At 42.2% G+C, this 22899-nt stretch overlaps 1 protein-coding gene across 7 annotated transcripts in view; it reads left to right on the top strand.

Moving 5' to 3' along the window:
* ALS2CL (ALS2 C-terminal like) overlaps positions 1-22899 on the top strand; it is a 573008-nt gene that overhangs the window by 425727 nt on the left and 124382 nt on the right. For all 7 annotated transcript variants that reach the window (XM_085628757.1, XM_085628756.1, XM_085628751.1 and 4 more), the window contains 6 exons: positions 4562-4627; positions 6323-6421; positions 10724-10885; positions 14637-14748; positions 16419-16496; positions 20738-20868. In XM_085628757.1, coding sequence (XP_085484883.1) covers positions 4562-4627; positions 6323-6421; positions 10724-10885; positions 14637-14748; positions 16419-16496; positions 20738-20868 — 648 coding nt within the window. The remainder of the gene's footprint in view (positions 1-4561; positions 4628-6322; positions 6422-10723; positions 10886-14636; positions 14749-16418; positions 16497-20737; positions 20869-22899) is intronic.

The following is a 22899-nucleotide window of genomic DNA, read 5'->3' on the forward strand; positions in this document are numbered from 1 at the left end:
ACGCTGAGGTTCCTGCCTGCAGACACTCCAGCTCGCAGTGGTCTGACATCCCTTGCGGGGTGTCCATCTCGAGACCAAAATGGGGTCCCACAGCCTCTCACTTCAGGTAATGGGATTGACTTTATCCTAGAAGGATTCTTGGCTTTTACACCCACATACACACTAGGTACACTTAGGTACATCTAGTTAGGGTCGCATCGTAGGAGTACGCATTCTACTGTCATGTATTTTATATATTTGCCTGTATTCATTGTTTTAACACAATGGTAGGCATCTACCATCCTTTTACTCTGTTAGTACTTATAATAATTTATATCTGTTACTGTGTAGTGGTTGTTTTAGCCCACCTATTTTACAATAGAATGACGCTGGTTCAATAAATGCTTATTGAAAAACGTCCCCACCATTTATTCTGTGCATCTCTCTGAGACGAAGTGAGCATCAGTGACTGAACGAAAAGTGATATACTGTTTCCACGATTCCTGATGGGACAGGTTTGTCATGTTCGATAGTTGCCAAGAACTATTCTCTCCTTGGTAAGAGGGGTTTCTAGTGGCACTGTGAGCTAGCTGGTATACAAGCTAACATGCCTGGTAGGGGTGTCTAGAATCAGTCTGACACCAATCCAATAGTGTATGTTGTCTAAACATGCAGATCCTATATAGGTTTATAGGAACTACACAACAGGAATTACAGTGCGTACGCAGAGTGAAATACTGCATGCATTTCACACCTACTATTTGTCCATCTATCAGGCATGCCCAGTAATGGTCTCATTGTTCCCCAACTTTGTTGTTCTTGCGCCCGGAGCAATTTCTGGGCTTACTCATTTTGTTTCTTGATTTACGTAACTTCTTTCTCAGTCTTTTTTACATTACGTGAACTAGAGGCACTTGGTGGTGATCGCTAGCATCTTCCGTGCAATGTGTGTCTATGGCTGTGTCAGGGGGGTCTTTGTCCTCCATTAAAACTGCTATGTGAGGGAGTCAGTCATCTTTCAGGGGGGATTCGATCTCTTTTGGTCCCTCGCCTTCGCTCGTTGGAGGAGACTGTTGCACATATGATTGCTGGTCATTTCTGTCCCAAGGGAATTTGAGACTTATTTTTAGATCTTCGATGAGAGTAGTTAAAGCCTCAGGGATTTTTACAACTTTGTTGCCGACCATGGCAAAGGTACAATCTATACTAGTTGTAGCCACGTATGTTTGTGCACTGGTGATCAGGTTATATAGTTTGGCCAGCTTCTGATCAATGCCGGAGGCTGAGATGGCCATAAGATTCAATAAATCTACTTGCACATCCATTTTATTAGGCTGATGCATGAGGGCATTGAGAGTCAGTTTAGATGTTCTAAGTAAGATGTCCCAAACTATCCCTGGGTCTGTTGTTGTGGTAGAACCGTGCATTAGAGAGATGACCGCAGGTTGCTCCTTCTGTACTTTCTGACTTTTTTGGAGAAGTTGGCGAGCAGCCCCTTGAGAGGGCCAGATTGCTTTGCTGGGGTTCTCTGAGATCAGATCTTTGCTGGTATGCCAGGTTAGTGCCCAAGATGCTTTACTCTTTTTTTCATTTCCAATATTACTTTAATCGGGAGTGGAGCTCCATTTGTTCATAGCAATCTAGATGTCTGGGGTGACTATTGTTCTGGAGAGAGTCATGGCCACAAAGATACGTGTGATGGAAGCTACAGGTCGCTAATCGGGCCCCAGGCAGACTCTTTGCTAGCCTAGAGCTCGATCTTAGGGAAAGAGGCCAAGGGGGCAACTTGAGGTTCTAAATTGGTAGAGACCACTATTGCTTTTTGTTGGCAATATTGTATCTCGAAGAGAGGTCAAATCATGGAGTGGTGAAAATTACTCCACTGGGTCATTTAGGAAGTCAAATTTTTCTGAAACTTTTATCAATTTCTCAAACATGCATGCTACAGGTAAAGTTAGTGGCCGATTTTCCCTTGCTGGTTTAGCCTTGACGCTGCTCATAGTAGAGGTTGAAGCTTTTCCTTCTTTTTTGTCTGCATATCCACTACCCTTTTATGGCCTCACCGGAAGCTGTAGTCTGCGCTACTTCTGTTTCTTCTCTGGGCTTTATTAGAGACTTTCTCCTTTTCTGCATGACCAGAAAGCTTGTTTGGGGGAGGAGGTTCAAGGTGAGAACCCTGACAGCTATTTTATTGTCTTAAAAATTGCAGTATTGTTCAGGTAATGGATAAGGTTTGATGTCCTAGGGGTCAGATACCCACTCCTTAGACTGGAGTCCGGGTTCCTTAATAGGACTTCCTCCAGAAAGAAGATAAGTCTGGTGGGTGGTGTCTGAACACAGAGAGAATCTGTGAAGTGTTTCTGTAAACCGCTTATTCGCCGGCCAAAACGGAGCACGGAGGCAATTGCAATCCAAGCAGTGGCACCTTTAAAGTAGAATAGCTGGACTTGTGCCTGTTAGGGACAGACACTGGGGACGGCAGTTGTTATTGCCCCCTTTTCAGGGAAATTGCAACTGGTTGTTTGTGTGGGGAGCATGCCCGGTTGCAAGCTGCACCCAGCCTAGCTGGGCCACTTCTGCGAACTTGGGGCTCTACCTTTAGCAGTGAGATTCGAAATCAATGCTCCATCACCTTGACCGTTCCCCTGCTTAGGCAGGTCTCACTGATTGGTCAGTGGTCACTTACAGGAGCTAGGCAGTCACTCACCAGTAGATTTAATCACCATCTGTTCCTTCTCCTGATCGGGTTGGGCTGGGCCGCTGCTTAATCACCAATGTATGCCTCCAAGGCTCCACTGATGCACCTTGACTTGGAGGGAGGGGGGGCTGGAAGAGGTTACGTACTGGACATACTGGATACGTAGTGTGAATTTGGGGGTCATTTGCTGTAAGCAAAGCATCAGGTAGCTGGGTGCCATTTAATTCCTGTTTCCAGCCTCCCGCTGCTGGGCCTTACAAAAGCCCCCAAGAGCCACAATCCTTCCCTGGGCGTCCGGTTACTGCTGCTAGTTCCTTATACAGCTATGGCAGAGTTGCGGCAACGTGGAATGGCAGGAATGGGCAGCTTGGGTAGTTTGTGATGTAGTGGCGTGCCCGGGCTTGAAGACCAGGCTCAGTGCTCAGCTGAGGCATTCACAGGTCCCTTTATCCAAATGAACAAGCCTGCCGCCGTCCTCTCCCATTGTTGACCCAATTTCTCCCTAGTTCTCTAATTCACCCCTCAGTGGCACCTTTTCAACTGTATGCCACTAATATTCACCTGCCCTCTGCTGCTCGACCTTCACAAGTAGAGTCAATAATTGAACAGAAGTCCTGCAACAGCTTCAAGTTTTCTTACATGACTATCTAACTAATTTGAATGCTTATTATGAAACTCTTGCCAGAAGGTACATCTGGTTGCTTCTGTTTCCTATGCTTAAAACCGAATAAACTTTTTTTTTTAAAACATTGACTTGAAGGTCAACAAGTGACCCTCATTCCAGTCCTGAAACCAGTACCTGCACTAAGGTTCCAACAAACAATGGTATTTGGTCAGGAATTCAGGCTGGATGTGTGGTTCATAAAGCAGTTATGTAAATGTAAATGTAAACGTGCAGGAATTTATACAGCGCAAATCACCAAGCGGTCTCTAAGCGCTTGCTTAGGGAACCCGTCCTGGTATTCCCCTGTGAGATAACCCAGCAGGGCATCCGCAAGGTGAAAGCCAGGCATCCCGCCGCGAGGGGCCCATATGGAGATTAAGCAAGCTATTGCCCAGAGTCGCAGAGTGTGAACCCATGAGTCGAGTATCGAGTCCATGGACATTTATGGACTCAAGACCCAGCCGAGCCGGGAATTGAACTCTGGTCCCGGGCTGACCTCTGCTTCCAGGTCTGCCTCCTCTAACCAGTGAGCCACACTTCTCCACGGGTTTCAGTACACAGACTTCCTCCAGTCTGTCAGACACAGCAAACTGCACTGCCTTACAGTTCACCAAAGATATGTGTAACTTTAAATTTCCTTTTTATGGAACGTCAATGAAAATTAAGGGACATTGTCTTTCCTAGTACAATAAATGCTGTTTTTTTAGAAAAAAGTGGAAGAATAAAAATAAAAATGTTTCAAAATATAGTAAACATATTTTTTTGTTTTTGAGGTGCGTTTTGTACCCCTTTCTTTTCATTATAATGGTACACTAGAATGGGTAATTTTAGATTCCCTGTTGCCATTTTCAGCTTCAGAAGCACTTTCAGTTGCCAACTCATTCTGTAAAACATCTTCAAGTGAAACATACAGACCTTCTTTGCTCCTTATTTCTAATCAACTTTTAAAACTGAATGCTATATACAGTTCCCCTCTTTTATCTAGGAATTACATCAGTGAACATGTACTTTTTTTATTCATCTAATGGTTAGATAGATCTATTCCTTCAAGTTTTCTTCTGATGTGTGGAATGTCCATAAATGTTTTACTCATTTCCATGGCAATTTGTAATTTGGAAGAGTTTTTACTTTGGACTTCGTAAATCTAAAAAGTGAAAATACAGCAAGGTTGTCAGAATCTTTCATTTTATGATTGTCTATTTGGCATATTTTTACACTAGGGGCACACTGAAGTGGCCTGATGGGCGAAATCATGTTGGTGACTTCAAGATGGGAAAGGAAGATGGGTAAGAAGATTTAGAACCACAGTTTTACTTTTTCTCTAACAATTGCATGTGCTGCAAAAAATAGCTTTAAATACAAAAGAGTTCCACATTAGTCCCATGGCAAATCAGATAATTCAAACTATTTTTTTGCCACTTATTACGTGTAGTCTGTGATGTAAAGTGAGGAAAGCACAACTACAAATAACAACACGAGCAAAGAAACGTGGAAAGACAACCACTTGTGAAGGACATTTGGCCTCCCCGAAATCTCAGTCCACTAATATGGAAAAATATTTGTATCTGTAATCACAGTTCTTTTGAGTTGGTATCTTCCATAGATTTAAATTGTTTACATATTTCTTGTTGTCGGGTTGGGGATCTCACGTAATTTCTTTCAGATTTTGACTCCCAGGTGATGGATGTAGAGCGACATAGAGAGAGAGAGCGAGAGAAAGCGCTTGTTGCGATCTGGTAGAAACCAGATTATAAAAACAAATGGAATTAGTTAGAGGTGTATTTAGTTGGAATAGTGCTAAACAGCACGCTCTACAGGTGACAGTCATATATTTGTTTATATATACTTTTACAATTCGAAGCGTATGAAGAAGCTATTTCCCCAGAATTTCACCATAAGTGGTGACGTCACTATAAGTCAAAACTTTGAACCCCAAAGTCATCCAATTAGGAACTAGGCAACCTTTCCTCTACATTACTAACATAGAGAATTTAAAGAGAGTACCACATGCAAAACGATAAGTATTCACTTCACTGGATCTTTTTAGTCAACCAATGAGTAGATGTACATTGTCCTCCACTAGCCCCTGGGAAGCCCTATTAGTTTCCAGCATCACAGAGTACTATATAAAATATGTAAGGCTCATCAGGGTGTGAGGGAGCAGAGCATAATAATATCCACATTTGTAAAGCGCGAACACTCACCCGTAAGGGTCTCTAGGCGCTGGGGGATATCGGGAAGATTAAGCAAGCTATTGCCCAGAGTCACACGGTGCTGGGCTAATCTGCTGCCAGCACCGGGGATCGAACTGTGATCCCCAGATTCCGAAGTCAGTCGCCCTGGCCACGGCACCACACCTTTTCCCTGGCGCCACACCTCTTCCCTGGATAATAAGGATTCCATATAAATCAAAAAAGCATAGGAAGGTTGGAGAACTATAGTAACCCTAACTAAACAACTAATATTTAATTGTTTCAATTGAAACAGTATTCCCCTTCAACCTATACAACAAATCCTTCTGCGTCCACCTCATGACCCCTCTCCATTCTATTTGTTTCCTTTTCAGTTATGGACAATAGGGGCAGCAAGGAGCAGAGTTTCCAAGTGGGACCCTGAGGGATGGGGAAATATAGGGGAGTCAGACATACTGTTTCCTATTCTCCTAGTGATGGCTCATTTCCCCTGGTATTTTTCCAAGAGAGCTCTGGGCGAAAGGCACCACATCCACAGAGTTACAGATGATCGTGTAATTCTGATGGAGCCAGTAAACACTGTTACCAGCCCCTTCTGAATAAGCAGGGACATCATAATGTTGGCTTTAATCTTTTCACAGTGTCCATTTGGCAATGCGACATATTCTCAGTCCTACTAAATACATAATCACTTGGGTCGGTAGCACCAGAAATATGATTGTGATTTCCAAATGCAAAGCACTGTGTTATACACCAAAGTTAGAGAGCAATAATCTCTTTGATTCGTAGGTTTGGAATATGCCTTGTTCCTTCCTCCTCTGAAGATGGATATGATTGCTACAAATGCCACTGGAGAGAAGGAAAAATGGAAGGATATGGAATCTGTGAGTAAGTAACAATGATAAATATTTAAAAAACAAATACTCTTTTGAAATTGCTTAGTTATGAATGACCTTTTGATTAGCCACTTTAAGTTTTTTAAGCATTATTCATTATATCAACAACGTTCATCTGATTTATAAAAACCTAACACAGTCTCTCTGCTATATCACGGACAGACAAGAAATATCAAACACATTCTACTTGAATATAGTTATAATCCTAGGTTGTATGAATAGATATAGGGGCACATGCATCAAAGTAGGCTTTAGCAATTCCATAACTGCGATTATTAAGGAATCGCAAATGCCAATGCATGTAGGAAACGCAAAAAAAATAGCGATTCTCAAACATTCCTTAATTGCGACTCGCAAATTGTGAGTCGCAATTAAGGAATGGCTTACCATTCATTCCTATGGGCCTAGAGGCCCATAGGAATGAATGGGAAATTGCATGCGCAATTTGCGAGTACCCAATAGGTACTCACAAATTATGCATGCAATTTCAATGGGTGCCAGGGTGCCAAAAGGACACCCTGTTGCACCCCTGAAATTGATCTGTGCACCTATGTTGCGAACACACATGCCCTAAGGGCATGTGTGTGCGTAACCGGGAACTTTGAAAAATGCACATTAGTGCATTTTTCAAAGTTTTCGCTAAATACCATCATGTTTAAATTATCGGTATTTAGCGGACCCTAATAGCGAAATCGCTATTTTGAATGCAATCTTGCATTGCATTTTAGGCATTGCAATTTGCGATTGCCTAAATGCAATCGCAGTTTGCAATTTTTTCGTTTGGGATGATGCATCCCAAATGCAAAAAAAATGGTCGCAAAGTGGCAGATTCTGACAATCTACCCGTTTGCGACCGGTCTTTGCCTTGATGCATGTGCCCCATAGTGAAATGAAACACAGATACCCTAATTAGTCAGAAGTTCGAACTTCAAAGCGTTTAGCAACTGGAACATTTAAATGATCTAGCAGATAGCACACTATCAACTTAACTGTCCCTTGACACTACAGCATTAATACTTGTATTATTCCCAGGCCAACTGGTTGCCATTTTATCACGTCAATAAACAGAAATCTTGAGTCACCACTCGCGGAATTTAAATCTCCTGTGTTGGTAAGACATGTATGTTATTCACAAACTTAAACAGCATGCACTCAAACCAGCTTTTTTAACTCTATGAACCACACAACATTAGTTTTCTCCCTTCTAACCTCTGAGAAAGAATATGATTTCTGTTGAGTTCCCCCAAACTTTTCCTATCCGTTATAGCTAGCTTTGTAACTCATTGGGTATGCCAGTGCAAAACAGTGCCACAGCACTCGAAACAATGTTTAAAAAAACTGCAGTGACAAATGGCAAGAAAAAGTGCCTTTGCCATGTACAAACCCTTACTCTTATAGGTTAGCTAAGCTACCCCTAAAGTTTGCCTTGTCATCTTAAAGGGGCATGCTAGATATTAGGGCAAGTATGCCCTGAGAGTGAACAGCCCCCAAAAACTGTTTTTCATTGTGTAGGTAAAGCTATATATCCCTGAAAGAGAATAATTTGGCCTTTGGCAGCAGGAAGGCAGGAGTAGTTTTAACAGTGGCCACTTACCAGCGATTGGCCACCTGGAGGGAGAAAAGGAACATCTCACAATACAAAGGGACTCTCACAGCTCTTCCTTTGAAGTGGAGATTCCAAATAGGGCTGTCGGGAGCGTTAACCACTGATTCCCAGAGCCACACTAGACTTTCTGCTTGTGTCCCCAACAGGAGAGAAATCCATTTCTAGTACTGGCAGACGGGAAGACAGCTCATTTCCTTATGGGAGTGACTTAGATGAGGGACAAGGCTGGTGAAGCTGGAAGATGTCTGGTACATACTGGTTGAGGGATTCTGGAACGATATGCAGCACACATAGAAAGGGTTGGGAATTTGGTACGGATATAGCAAGGATTGGGCATAAGGAATCCTCTAATCACTGTCTAGTGCATAGTAAAAGACTGGCACCTCACAAGCACATGCTCAGAATATCCCTTGTCTTGAGGAGAAAGCATCTTGGAAAAGGACAGACCACCAGTAGAAAGAAAGCCTAATGATTCCTGACACCTGCTGGTATCCAGAAACTGGACCTGCTGTCCAAGGGTGAGGTGATAAGCCTCTTCTTTACTGCTGCATGCGCATAGAATGCAAAAGGATGTGTGACTCAAAGAAGGCCCACATGGCAACTGGGGACAGAACACTGCAGGAAAGAGACCCGGGTCCTAGACGTCTGCCCAGAGAAATGGAACAATGTGCTGAGCCTTCCACATGGAAAGCACGCTCTTGGTGGCAAGATATTCGGGTTTGTCACACTCGTAGTTTTTTGCCCCAAGGAAAAGGCTTCAGCAGTCTCTCCTAGGGAAGGTATCCAGTCTTGTGGAGCCCTCTGCAAGTGGTAGCTTCCAGCCTTGCCCCTACCGAAGGGTTTTGAGTATAAAAAGTGCCTAATTCAATAGGTAAAATCTTGTACCAGTAAAAGGTAGCAAATCTATCCCAGTGGTGAAGGACACTTGATGGCTCCAATATAATTTGCTTTGCTTGGAGCTTTTGGCACCAAAACCGAAGTCTTCAATGGGAGTTCAACACTGAAGAATCCAACTGCAAGGGACTCTTAGTGGCTTTATCTTCTTGTCTTGCCCAGCTGCCAGACTCAGAGATCACAAAATGTAATGTATTGTCAGAAGATGCAAACTGTGACAGGTGACAGGTGTGACCCACTTGGCCTTCTTAACCTCTGTTCCACACTGATCAATTTAAAATCATGGCAAGGTCACTGCGCATAGTGACTTATCATTGGTGCTTTCTTGTTTCTTGGTTCTTTTTGCCTCAAAACTATAAAGATTCATACTACTGATTCCTCTTATCTGCTTTCGCTAATTGGTGTGTATTTGCTTATAAAGTTTTTCTGGATTTTCCTAAATTAATTTGAGAATTTTTTTCTGGTGTTTCATTGACTTTAAAATAACCAGATAGTCTTATGAGATTGTTAGAGTATGCACCTCCTGAATTAATAACCCAATTTCTATATTATGGGCCTTATTACAGGCATAAATAGTTTACCTGTTCAGGAAGATCTAATGTAAGGACTGCTGTACTCGCGATGGCAGTCCGACCACCACCACACTGCGGGTCCGCCCGCAGTATTACAAGTGTGGCAGTCGGACCAGCACAGGACTACTGCATCCGCCGGGGATCCAGGATCCTGGTGTGGACGCGCAGTGGTCAGGGAACTGCAATATGCTGGTGGTGCCGCTGCGGCACCGCTGAGCATATTATGAGTTGGCTTTTCACCACCCCTTTCATGGCAGTGAGCCCACCTTGAAAAGGGTAATGGAGAGGCAACTAAGGGGGCCCTAAGAGTGCACCCTGCTGCTCCTAGGCCTGGGGATGCATGCAGGGGGGCACCTGTTGTTCCCCCCTTGATTTGCATCCCCAGTTCCTGCATGGTGTAGCATGCATGCCACATCATGCAGGAACGTGCAGTCGGTGCTCTCACAGCAGCAGGCGGCATGTTAGGCTCTCCCATGACCCTAACAGACCACTGCCTTCAGACTACCCGCCCTGTTGGTGAGTGTTGAGATATATACCCTGTAGGCGTATAGCGTAAACTCTCGGGTGGTTTGGCGTGCAAATGGTTGAATCTAGCAGTTGTGCATTGCCCCAGCAAGTCATCTCCAGTCTTGTGAATTTTGGCTGACTAATAGATACTTCATCTTGTTATCCTTGTGGGGGTACCACAATCGACTTGTGCGAATGAAGAATGGCCTTGTTGCCAATACCCCTTGTTTGAACACAGGAAGCACACCAGTCAGTAATTAAAGCAAGTTGGCATTAACCATGTCCCGGTGATGCCAGTGCGATTCTCCTCATTATTTTAGTCCACTGGGAGGCATTTCTCTTACACTGTCTTTCAATAAATGGTGTGGCAGCTTAGTTAACTTGTTGAGACATTCCTGTGTGCTTCTTTACTGGTGTGAATGGAATGTTTTTGAGTATCAAAAGGGCATAGCATACCTTGGATCCCTCTTCATACCCGAATATCCTTCCCCATACAGTAGGTGACCATTAAATATTTTCTTAAACCTTTATAAACTTGGGCACTACAGAAAGTCCTGCATTTACTCTGCTAATGCTGTGCCTGAGAGCTCCATGAATCCTGCTGCCCGCAGAGTGTCACTTTCTAGAACTTTCCTAAAGCTCGAGAATGTTACACATGAGTGAAGCAGAAGGGCACAGTGTTCACCTGAAGTAGTGATTGAATCTCTTCTTCCAGGTACAGCAATGAACGGGTCTACAAGGGGTACTTCATGGAAAATCTGCGTCATGGGTTTGGAGTTCTAGAAACAGCGGTAACAGATGAACACCCGTTCAAGTATACTGGGCACTGGGACAGCGACAAGAGGAAGGGCTATGGAGTGCTCGACAACAGTGAAAGGTAATGCAGGGTGAAGCCTGTTACAGAGAAAAGCAACCATCCAGATGCAGAAACGGTAGGCTTAAAAATACACATTGCATTTCTGTACTTTCTTGCTCCCAAGTTATTAAAAAAAATGGTGTTAGAAAACCTCTGGGGATTCCCTTTTGTGTCGTGAAAATGGCAATGGACAGGTGCTCTATTTCCTTTGAAGGTGTCTAGGACTGTGTGGAAATGGCAAAATGGTGGTTCACGAAAATGTACAATATTTTGTAAAGATTTCTTATTTAATAGTTTTATATAGCGCTAACCAGACCAAAGGGTATCAAAGTGCCTTACAGTATTTATGATAGTGTAATCAAATTCCCAAAATAGCAATAATAAACACGTTGATTTGTGATGAATCCAGTTGAAACACAAAAAGTGACAAAAATACACACATTGATTCGTGACGAATCCAGTTCGGGCAGGGAAGCCAAAGGAGTGAGACCAGAGGTAGGTGAAGTAGAGGCCTTCTTGTCAACGTGACTGTGTGCTGCAATAGGCGAGGTTCAATGTTGAGCGCCAGCTGTCTATTCAGAAGAGGTCGGTTGAGAAATAAGCCTTTGAGCTGGCTTTTTAATTTTGGAAAGGATGGGTTAGTCCTGAAATGGACTGATATGGAGTTCCAAATTTTGGGCACGTTGCCAGAGAAGGAGCGTGATAAGGTTTTTTGTTTGCGAGTTTTCAGAGGGGTGAGAAGTAGAGTGTTGGTACTCCTGAGATTCCTTGTCTGACCGGCTTTGATGAGTTTGGAGGCCAGGTATGCAGGTTTACCAGTATGCAGGGCTTTGTGTGTGAGACAGGCGGTTCTGAAGCTGGTGTGTTTAATTGGGAGCCATTTTAGCTCTCTTAGAGCAGGAGAGATGTGTTCGTATTTCTTTACTCCAGTGACCATCCTAGCTGTTGCATTTAGAGTTGTTCTGAGGGTAGCTAAGTGAGATTTTGCTGTACCTGTGAGGGTTGCGTTCCCGTAATCCAATCTGGACAATACCAGGGATTGAGTAGCTTGTTTGAGGTCATTGGGGGGAATGAAGAGTTTTATTTTGTTGAGCAGTTTTATGTTGAGAAAAGCGCTCTTGGCGTTGTTCTTGATGTGTTTAACCATGTCTAAGTTTGGGTCCAGAGTGATTCCCAGTGATTTTACTGAGTCTGCCGGGGTGAGACTGCAGTTGAGAGCATTGATGGTTTTTAGCCATTCTGTGATTTGGGGGGTTTGCTCTTTGATGGAAATTATAAGGATTTCCATCTTGTCTTGATTGAGTTTCAGGTGGTTGCAGGATAGCCAGTGTCGGACTTCTTTGATGGTGGTGTTTAGTCTTTGAATGTCACAAATGGCGGCAGTTTCTAAGTAGATCTGGGTGTCGTCCGCATATAGGTGGAAGGGGATGTTGGCTTTTTTTAGTATATTGGTGAGGAGCTCCATGTAGAGGTTGAACAGTGATGGGGAGAGAACTGATCCTTGCGGAAAACCCCTGCTTATGGGGAGTAGGTTGGACGTGCAGTTTTACATTTTTATTCTTTGGGTGCGGTTCTGCAGAAAGGAAGTAAACCACTGTAAGACCACCTCATCTGCTCCTACCCTTTCTCGCAGTATATTGACGAGCAGTTTGTGGTCTACCGTGTTGAACACTGCTGATAGGTCCAGGAGTATGAGTAGACAGCATTGGTCGGTGTCTAGTGAATTGTGAACATCATCTATGACATTTAAGATCGCTGTCTCAGTGCTACAACCTTTTTTGAAGCCCGATTGGAGGGGGTCTAGGAAGTTGTTGCTGTCAATGTGTTGGGTGAGTTGCAGGAGAACACATCTTTCCAGGATTTTGGCTAAGAATGGGAGATTGGAGACAGGTCTAAAGTTATTGAGATCGTTGGGGTCAGAGCCTGTTTTTTTTTTAGTAGAGGCGTGACTTGGCCAATTTTGAGACAGTCTGGCATGACTCCAGTACTTATAATCTTGGCCCAGAGTGGGGCTAGGGTGAGTTTGAGCTTCTTAGCCAGTTGAGCAGGAATAGGGTCTGAGAAATTGGAGGAGGGTTTGGAACTGGTAATCAATTTAGTGATCTCTGTTTCAGAGATGGGATTGAAAGATTTCCAGTTGTTGGGGGGGGGGGGGTGCATGGGTGGGTTGTTATTTTCATTGGAGGGGGGCTGGCTTGCGTTGGGCGACTGACGGTTGTTGTCCAAGGAGAGCTCAATCTTGGTGTTTTTCTCAGTAAAGAAATTAGCAAAGTTGTCACATAGGTCTTTGGAGGCCTTCACTGAGGAAGAGGGGGGTTTGGAAGTTTGTTGTCTAATGAGATTGAAGAGTTCTTTGGGCTGATTTTTGGCGTTGTTTAGTGCATCACAGAAGAATGAGTTTTTTTCCTTCTTGATGTGTTTTTTATATTCCCTGCGTTCAGATTTGAGTTGGTCGAGGTAGATTGTGGTCGCGTTATTCCGCCAGAGTCTTTCTGCAGCTCTTAATTGTCTTCTTTCCGAGTTAAGGTCTGTGTTGAACCAAGATCTGGAGGGAATGGTCCATTACTTTTGTTTTTTCAAGGGGGCTATTTGGTCAAGAATGGAGGTCATTGTTGCATTGTAGTGTGTGGTAAGTTCAGTTGTCGAAAGGTTGCATGCGGTGGTGGGAAGGAGTGACCTTACCCTTTCTTCTAGGTCGGCAAGGGGAATCTGTCTAAGATTTCTCATCCAATGGGGGGGATTCTCGTGTACGGGGTAGGCGCTGGATCGTCTGGTTGATGTGGAATAGAATGATATGGTGGTCTGACCAGTCAACATTTCATGATTTTAAAATAAATTTCTTATGTCATGGTCTTGCATGTGAAAATTTAACACAAGGAAATTTGAAGGCGGCACAGGTTTTGGGGGCATCCCCCCTGCCATTACTGCAAATGTCGCGGGGCAGCGGCCGCACAGGTTTCGCCAGCACCCCCCCCCCCCCCACTCTTAGATCCGCCCCGGGTGGTAAATGCAGGGGCTGCCCCCGGCGGCCCAAGGTCTAGCTACGCCAATATGTCAAGTTTAAGAGTCATGTGAGATAGAAGCAAGAGGACTAGTTCAAGGAAAAAATGTCTCCTCCAAGACTTGTGGGATTGTGAGAAAATTGTGTGAATTGTAATAGATGAAATAAAATATTCCTACAGGTATAGTGATGGCCATCTGTGCTAAAACATGAAATGAAGAATGCTTGTGATAACCACAAGTGCTGAGGTTATTTTGTTTCATTTCATATATTAAAGAGTGCTCTTTTAAATCCCGTTCTACAAGGCCTCTGTCTCCAATTAATGTGGTCTTGCCAAAATAATGTACGCTTTTGTAAAATGATAGAGCTTTACAAAAAGATGAGGTACCACATTCCATCAAGAGCCCTTTCAGTAAATGTTAAAAATGGGGACAAGATTATTGAGAACAAACGAAAACTCGCAGGGAAGATAACATGTATAAAAAACAGCTTTCTAATTATGCCAGCAGCACATTAGCCATAGGTCTGAGTTAAAAAGGGTTTTTTAGAGCCGTGTCAAATTTGAGATAATTTTCCTAAAGATATGAAGCAACTGTAGAGTGTTGTATGTAGTTTGGAGAAAACTTTATATGGTGTAGTCAGGCCAGGTGGTAGATATGCTTATGGGACATTAAAATAAGGGATATAAGTATAATGCGTTAGCCAGACACTAAAAAACATATAATTCAGTGAAATTGTTACACAGAGTGTAAACATTGTTTATCATTTCAGGGGAGAGCGATATATTGGAATGTGGCAGGATGACAACAGGCACGGTCCAGGCATCATGGTAATGCAGTCCGGCGCTTGCTACCAAGGATACTTCCATATGAACAAGATGTCGGTAAGTAATCTTTAAAAAAGACCAGAAATCATGTTTTTTTAACTATACCTATAAACAAAGGATCGATATTGGTGGTACTGTTCAAACATGGAGGAGGATTCTGACTCACCAGACTCCGGTACATTGAACCAGATGTAAGGAATGGCAGATTTACTATTAAATAAATGAGACAACTGAAAATTACATAATTTTTTTCAACAGGATACATCCACTGTGCAACCAAACATTTGATCTATATGTTAACAATTTGAGTCTGGTCAATCTGCATGTGCTTCATTCTATCTCCCCTATAAATGTTCATTAATCTTTATACCTTATAGGGGACCTCGCATCTTCTCTGACTTTTATAGCTAATTAATGCGGGACACTTTCTGGTTATGTACTTCAGCCTTCCACAAAAAAAAAGTCTGACACTTATTTGTGTGGTAAATCTTGTATCAGCACTTTCCAATATATGATTTTTAAACTACTGGTAAATATCAGCCTGAACTCCAGCCTGTTACTTTGTTTACAACACTGCAATGGGTCTCCTTCTCTTTAAGGCTTTAGGTTGTATTTTCAATCACAAAGTATATTTTTGCTTGAAGAGAACCCAGAGAATGGTACCTTGATTTATTTAAAGAGTAGGCTTCGTTGTGGGGATCTCCCACTAGATGTGGATAAGAAATATTGTATAAAGTGAGCTTAAAGCTGGGTTGTGGTTTTATGTACTTGATGACATAGCATTTAGAGACTTTTACTGTATTTTAAAAATGCCTCTAAACATTTTAAGCTATTATCATTCAAAAGCCCCCGTAGACTTGCATTGAGTAACATTACATAGTCTTTGAATTGCTTCACTCTTCATCAACCCGTAATCTTAATTTATTAATCAATTTTTGTTTGAACTAATCTGCATTCATGCATCTCATTTCTCCAATCTTTATCCACACACTTGTATTATTCAGTGAACTTGTAATTCGCATATCTCGAATCTGCATTCACGCTTAAATGTTATGAAATATCTTGCACACAGGGCCTCAATATCAGGCCATGGGAGAAACCTGCTCCCGGTAGTTACTGATGGCAAGTGTGGGAGAAATTCCAGGCACGGTGTTAACAGGGATTAAATGTTGGACCCTCAGGTTCCCTTCAGTAATTAGGAATTACTGCGTGAATCAATCACCAATCCTGTTTCTGACTGTACAGTAATTTTTCAGTATTCACTGGTATTTCACCCAGAAATTGTAGCTCCTTTCAGCAGCTGAAATATCCAGGTTTAATGCGCCGGATCTGTGCAAATACTGCAGACTTTGTCATTCCAATGGAGCTGATTACAGGAGCTTCCAGCCCCACTGCAATTACACAATCACAATCAATGCTTAGTCCCAATGTAGAGATGCTTGCCCGTTTTTGAGTCCGTGACATACTACGAGGATTCAAAGGTGGAAGTACATAAGTGAAAGTGGTCAAGAAATCTTTATGGCTTTATTGGAATTTTATTTACAGGTATAGACAAAACAGAACAGATCCACCCTTGTTAATAAAAATGTACGATGTGCCAGTGTTGTATATGTATGTTCCATGTGTAACTAGGTGTATTCATTCCACATGGAGAATTTGTAAATTGGATGTTAAACATGTATCACTCAAAAACTATTTTATTTAGTAATGTAGGCTTTTGTTGATAGGGTCCAGGGGTTCTCATCTCTGAAGATGACTCTCTCTACGAGGGCGAGTTCACAGAAGAGCTACTCCTGGCCGGCAGGGTAAGCTATCATATTTTTTCACATATTGCCATTACAATAATTTGCAAAGGTTGAAAGGTGAGTACATTGCTTGAAATCCGTTTACCAACAACTAAACCTAAAAATAACTGGAGGGCAGTCCTTTGCCTAATTAATGTATGCTGGGCCACTTCATTCTGCCACCAGATAGCCAATTCTTTCCTAAAGAACGCACCTATGGGCAAATTATTTTTATTTTATTTTCAAACGCATGCGGAGCACCAGGTAGAGCACCACTAAAGTCCAGTTGTCTCATGGTGTTAAACAGCTCATTAAATGTACATAGAATAACAGTACCATAGTCTATTGCTGATGTACAATTTTATTATTTTGCCCTGGTAATCTATAGTAATTACCAAGTTTTATGATATAACGTAACATTTTGTGTGATTTTTATCTACGCTGGTTCAAGCAAAAGAAATGTTCAGCTCACACAATATATTTTCTCCTCGAGCCAGCCTCCTGATGATACTTCAAATCAATCAATCAATCAATCATTGCATTTGTAAAGCACGCTATATACCCGAGAGGTTCTCAAGGCGCTGGGGAGGAGGGGGGGGTGCTACTGGTCGAAGAGCCAGGTCTTGAGGAGTCTTCTGAAGGCCAGCAGGTCCTGGGTCTGTCGTAGGATGGTGGGGAGAGTGTTCCAGGTCCTGGCGGCGAGGTAGGAGAAGGATCTGCCACCGGCGGTGGCTTTCCGGATGCGGGGGACTGTGGCGAGGGCGAGGTTGGCTGATCGGAGGCTTCGGGTGGGGGCGTGGAAGCTGAGTCGGTTGTTGAGATAGGTGGGTCTGGCTTTTTTTGTGTGAGGTATAACCTAAAGAAGCTCCTTAGGATGCTGGTGAAATGTAATTCGTATAATATGCGCAATTTTGTGTAAATTGCATCTATTTCATAATGAAAATCATACATTCCACAAACCAATATTGCATAGTCTAACTCTCTGATAATCCCATGAATAATACAATTTATACTTTTGTAAGCCTAGAAAACAGTCGCCATGCATCAGTCTAGAAAGCAGTTGCTATGTATCCTTGCCTGAATCCCTTTAGAAAAAGGTATACAGTTCCTATGGGATTAATATCTTCTCCGTTGTACTTTTTTTTAGCCTTGGTTATTCACTGTACAACTTGAAAATTTCTTAATATATCACTATATTCAGCCAGTCTTCAATAAGGTCTACCGATTCACACCAGTATAAAGTAGACTTGAGGCAATGCCCAGTGCTTTCTAGAACTATGAATTACATCAATAATGAAAAAACAATTCCATTACCTATGTGGTTGTGGGGAGAATTACTTTTCAGGCTTCAATAATCTATTTTTTCACATAATCATGACAAGATGATTATTTCCTAACAGATTCCTGATAAATGCTATTTTATCAGGATCGACTTTTTATATCTCCAACTTCCTCTAAGCCATCAAAATTATTAAAGGAATACAAGCTAAATATTGTGGCCTATGTTCTATGAGCATCTAAGATGTTTTCTATCCATTGGATGCCTAAATCTATTTATTTCAAAATATAAAAAAGTGATTGGGAGAATGTTTGAGGGGTCCTGGCATGGCAGTTTTGCCTATTCTGTTCTTCTTGGAGGTCACCAAGTTTAATATGCATGCAGCTGGTTACTGTCTTAAGTGACAAAGTGGGCAAAAAATGATGGTCTGGAATGTGGTCCGAGCAATTACCATTGACTGACATTATATCAAGCAATCAAGCATTCTAGTCATGATTTTATATCACATGGGCAGCGATAGAGCGATGAGGGTACTTTAAAGGTGTTATGTTCCATATAGGTACCCCAATATAGGCTCAAGTAGTCACCTCACCTTTCGCCTATATCCTCCCCTACCGTTACACTGCATAACGGTTCTAAGTACTGACCTTTTACCTAGTTACATTAATGTCCAAAGATGACATGCGTTTTTTCCCGAAAAGCTTAAGCCTCATTCATTATGCATGAGGATTCTTGGAGTTACAGCAGGACAGCAGGCCTATCATCTCCTGCATTCTAAGTATGTATAAGGGTCATTCCTTCCGTCATCCTAGTCCGACATGACACAGCAAGGTATATTCCCAGAGGGTACCAATTTGTGTATATATACACCATATCTGACTGAAATAGTCAGAGTAGAAAAGGACTTCCATTCCGACACACTGACACGAGACGCTGAGGCTCCTGCACGCAGACACTCCAGCTTGCAGTGGTCTGACATCCCTTGTGGGGTGTCCATCTCGAGACCAAGATGGGGTCCCATAGTCTCTCACTTAAGGTAATGGGGTTGACTCTATCCTACAGGGAGTCTTGGCTTATACACCCATATACATGCTAGGTACACTTAGGTACATCTAGTTAGGATTGCATCTTAGGAGTACGCACTTCACTGTCATGTATTTCTTATACTTGCCTGTATTCATTGTTTTAGCACGATGGTAGAAGTCTACCATCCTTTTACTCTGTTAGTACTTATAATCATTTATATCTGTTACTGTCTAATGGTTGTTTCAGCACACATATTTTACACTAGAATGACGGTTCTATAAATGCTTACTGAAAAACGTCCCCACCGTTTATTCTGTGCATCTCTCTGAGACGAAGTGAGCACGAGTGACCAAGCAAAAAATTAGTACACTGTTTTCACGATTCTGAGGGATCAGGGTTGTCATGTTCGATAGTTTCCAAGAACTATTCGGTCCTTGGTAAGAGGGGTTTTTAGTGGCACTGTGAGCTAGGTGGTATACAGGCTAACATACCCAGTAGGGGTGTCTAGAATCAGTCTGACACCAATCCTATAGTGTATGTTGTCTAAACGCGCAGATCCTATATAGGTTTATAGGAACTAATCCACAATGGATAATCTTTAGATAAAATACTTTATAAATGTTTTCCTATTTTTCAAAGATCCTCCCATTTTTGATAACTGAGTATCCTCTTTGGTTTATTTGACATCGGTTGCCAAGTCTTCTCGGAGTTCTTTCTGTAGCTAAACCTCAATGAAATAGAACTGAAAATTGCCTGAATCTTAACTTACATTGAATAGTAAATGACATGACTTAACTGCATGTGATCACATCCTGGCACTGAAGTATGCAGCCAAAACATTCCTTTACCTACCACCTAAATATGCATGCTTAAATATCAGGAGTCTTAGGGGCCCATTGGGATGGCGGGTGGACTTTAGTCCGCCCGCCACCCTAACGGTGCTGGGACCGGCCGCCAGTGGTGCGGCGGTCCCGCACCTGCAATAAGCATGCCACCGCCACTGTGGCGGTGGCATCCTCCATTCCCAGCATTGTGGCAGGCGGTGCTCACAGCACCGCCCGTCACAATGCTGGGAATGCACTGTATGCAGTGTCATGCACAAGGTGACAGGCACCGTGAGGTGCCTGCCACCATGTCCATGACAATGTAGGTGGGTACCATAGGTACCCCCCATGTGCACGCCCCCTACCCTGCATGCCTTTCCGTGGCGGGAAAGGCACGTCTCCGCCTGCATCCAAATATGGATGGCGGTGTCATGCAGACACCGCCACCATATTGAGCACCTTTTCCGCCCGGTCGACTAGTCGACCAGCGGAAAACCGGCGGACGGTCACCCCCGCCACACTAATATGGCGGGGGAAATGGGTGGCGGGCGGGGAACGATGTGGGGCTGATCGCCACCGCCCGCATGGTGGTGACGGTCCACCCTACATCCTAATGGACCCCTTAGTGTTGAGTGTTTTGAGTAAGTGCTTGGTCAGGTTTTGAGTAACTACTCATCCATTGACTTATTTTACGAACTTTTAGCTAACTTTTTAGCAAATTGTCTAATTTCCCTTAATGTCGATTTCCTGTCTTAACTGTTCCATACATTTACACATGCAATAAACGTTAGTATTATGATGTAAATCATTCTTCTCTCTCTGTAGCTTCTTAAAGACCTGCTGGTCATCTGAGGTGGGAGATAAAAGATTATAGTGAGGTAGACCACAAAGATGTCAGCAACTGGCCGCTAAGTGGGAGTATGAAAAGGGCTCATTAAAATCTCCAACTGGCAACACTGGAAACAGAGGCATAATTAAACTCTCACATTTATTAACTGATTTACTATATGCCATTATTAAAAATAGACCATAGTTCATTACCATTTAAAGATTTGAAGACAGATTTGGGATTAAAGAAGCTCCATGGTGTAAGGAACAGCCTTTTAACTGATCTTTGTTTTTTTTCCTTTCAGGGGAAGCTTACCTTTCAGAATGGGTTTACATTAGAAGGCACTTTCAGCAAAAATTCTGAAATTGGGCTCCAGACTCAAGGAGTACTGAATACAGGAAGCAACCAGGAGGATTACAGGACAACACGACAAATGTGAGCAGTGGCGTAATCCTATTTTTAGCTGCTTCACTAATTTGTTATTACTAGAGTTGGGTGAAACTTCTGTTCTACAGAGTATTGACTGGAACTGTGACAATTTTTACATCCTGTGGCAATTTTTTCTTGGTTTAGAATTATAAGGACATAGCAGAAAACAAACCTAACAGCAAAGAGAGCAACCTAAACTACCATCACCATAAGCTATGAAACACCCCTCACCAGCCCCATTCCCACTAATGTGGGAGGAAACCTATTAGGACTAGAAACTGTATTGTAATAATCTTAGCATATATGTGATGTTTTATAAAGATACCGTGTCATGTTACCTGCCATCTTAGTCAAAGCAGTAGTGTTTGTAGAAGATAATGATATGAAAAATGTATATCCAGGGAACATTGGCAGGCAGTTCAGTGGATTAGTACCAGCTGCGGGTATTTGTGTGTAAGCTTTGCGTCAATTCTGTAAAACCTTTAAAAGCCAAATCACCCTATCATCAGCTTTTTGTTATTATTGTGAACTCATTAATTGCTATTGAGATCTTTGTATGAGACATCCACCTTTTTTTTCATACGTGGATACCCATCTAACCACTTTTTTTTTTAACTGTTACCCTTCTTTTTTTTTATTTCCGTAGCTCTACCCTCATCCCTAACCATTTATGTATTTATTTTTAACTTCTCCTTTGCAGCTTATAATTAGCTGTCTGTTTCTTATGTTTTACTTGCCTGTTATTTTCTCTCTGTGTTTTTTGGCCCCTCGTGTAAATTTTGTCACAAAGTCATGTCAGTTTCAGTTATATTTATTATGATTTGGGACTCCGAAGAGTTCCAGATAAAAAAAAGAGACATTCCAAAATCTACATTACACTCCGTAAAAAGAGAGACAGTGAAGTACTGAATTCATCATATCATATCATATAAAAACAAGGAAAAACGTATATATGGGAACCATTCAATAAACTTTCAAGTGCCAAGAGGATTGATCCATAATAAATCAGATTGCCATCAATGAGTATTTAGGGGACTTTTACGTAGATTACAATCTAATGCTATCATAAAAACTTTCAAGATTAAAACCATATAATAAAAGTGTGGGGATTTGTCAATTCACAATACAGTACAAGATAACCAGCAGCATAATAACAGTGCAAGAATATTTCAAACCTCAAGAAGAATTTTCAGCATACAGTACTCGATAGCAGCAAAAAAGGTTGGAAAAGGGCAAGTGCTCAGAAACATATGTAGTATTCAATCAATACTGTTCTAATATATATTTAAAAATTGTTTAAAAAGCTGAAAATTTTAAAACAAACAAGTTCAGATGGAGGTGCCAGCAGACAGTTACGGGCCTCTTCTGCTGTGATGATATTATACGTTAAAAAACAATTCCTTAGGTATCTGCGACGTACTGGTTGTAATGTGGGGCAAACAAATAGGACGTGATTTAAGTCTTGTGTACAGGAGTTGCATAAGTGACAAAGTCATTCCTGTCTAGTAATGCCCTCCCAAGCTCCTGTTACGATTCTTAGAGGGAGTAAATTCAGTCTAAGCAACAGAATAACTCTACGTACTCCATGTTTAAGATTCCATAAAACGTATGGTTGAGGTTTTTTGTAAATACTACTCCCCAGAATGCAATCATTATTACTATTCTCTGCGCACATTTTAGTATCTCTTTCTCGAGAAACCCCATAGATTGTTTTTTAATTCTGATTTTCAAATCACGTTTACCGAGTACCACCGCACTATCCATATCTAAGCCGAACATTGTCTTTGCTTTTAAATGATTCCTAAAAAGAGCACTCTTTCTTTCATCCTGACAAAGATTTCCTCACATAGTGCTACCCTTAACATATGCTCGGAGCTGTTTACCAGTGCGTTGCTCCATCTTAAGCACGCAGCCATAGATAGCACATAAGTGGAGAGTAAACAAATTCAAACCTAATAGCTGCGATAGGAGCAGCGCAATTCAAATTACATATTTGGCGCCAGATCCGTCCCTCCACTTTCTCAAATTTATCCCCCT

This window comes from Triturus cristatus, chromosome 10 (assembly GCF_964204655.1).
Source record: "Triturus cristatus chromosome 10, aTriCri1.1, whole genome shotgun sequence".
Lineage (NCBI taxonomy): Eukaryota > Metazoa > Chordata > Amphibia > Caudata > Salamandridae > Triturus > Triturus cristatus.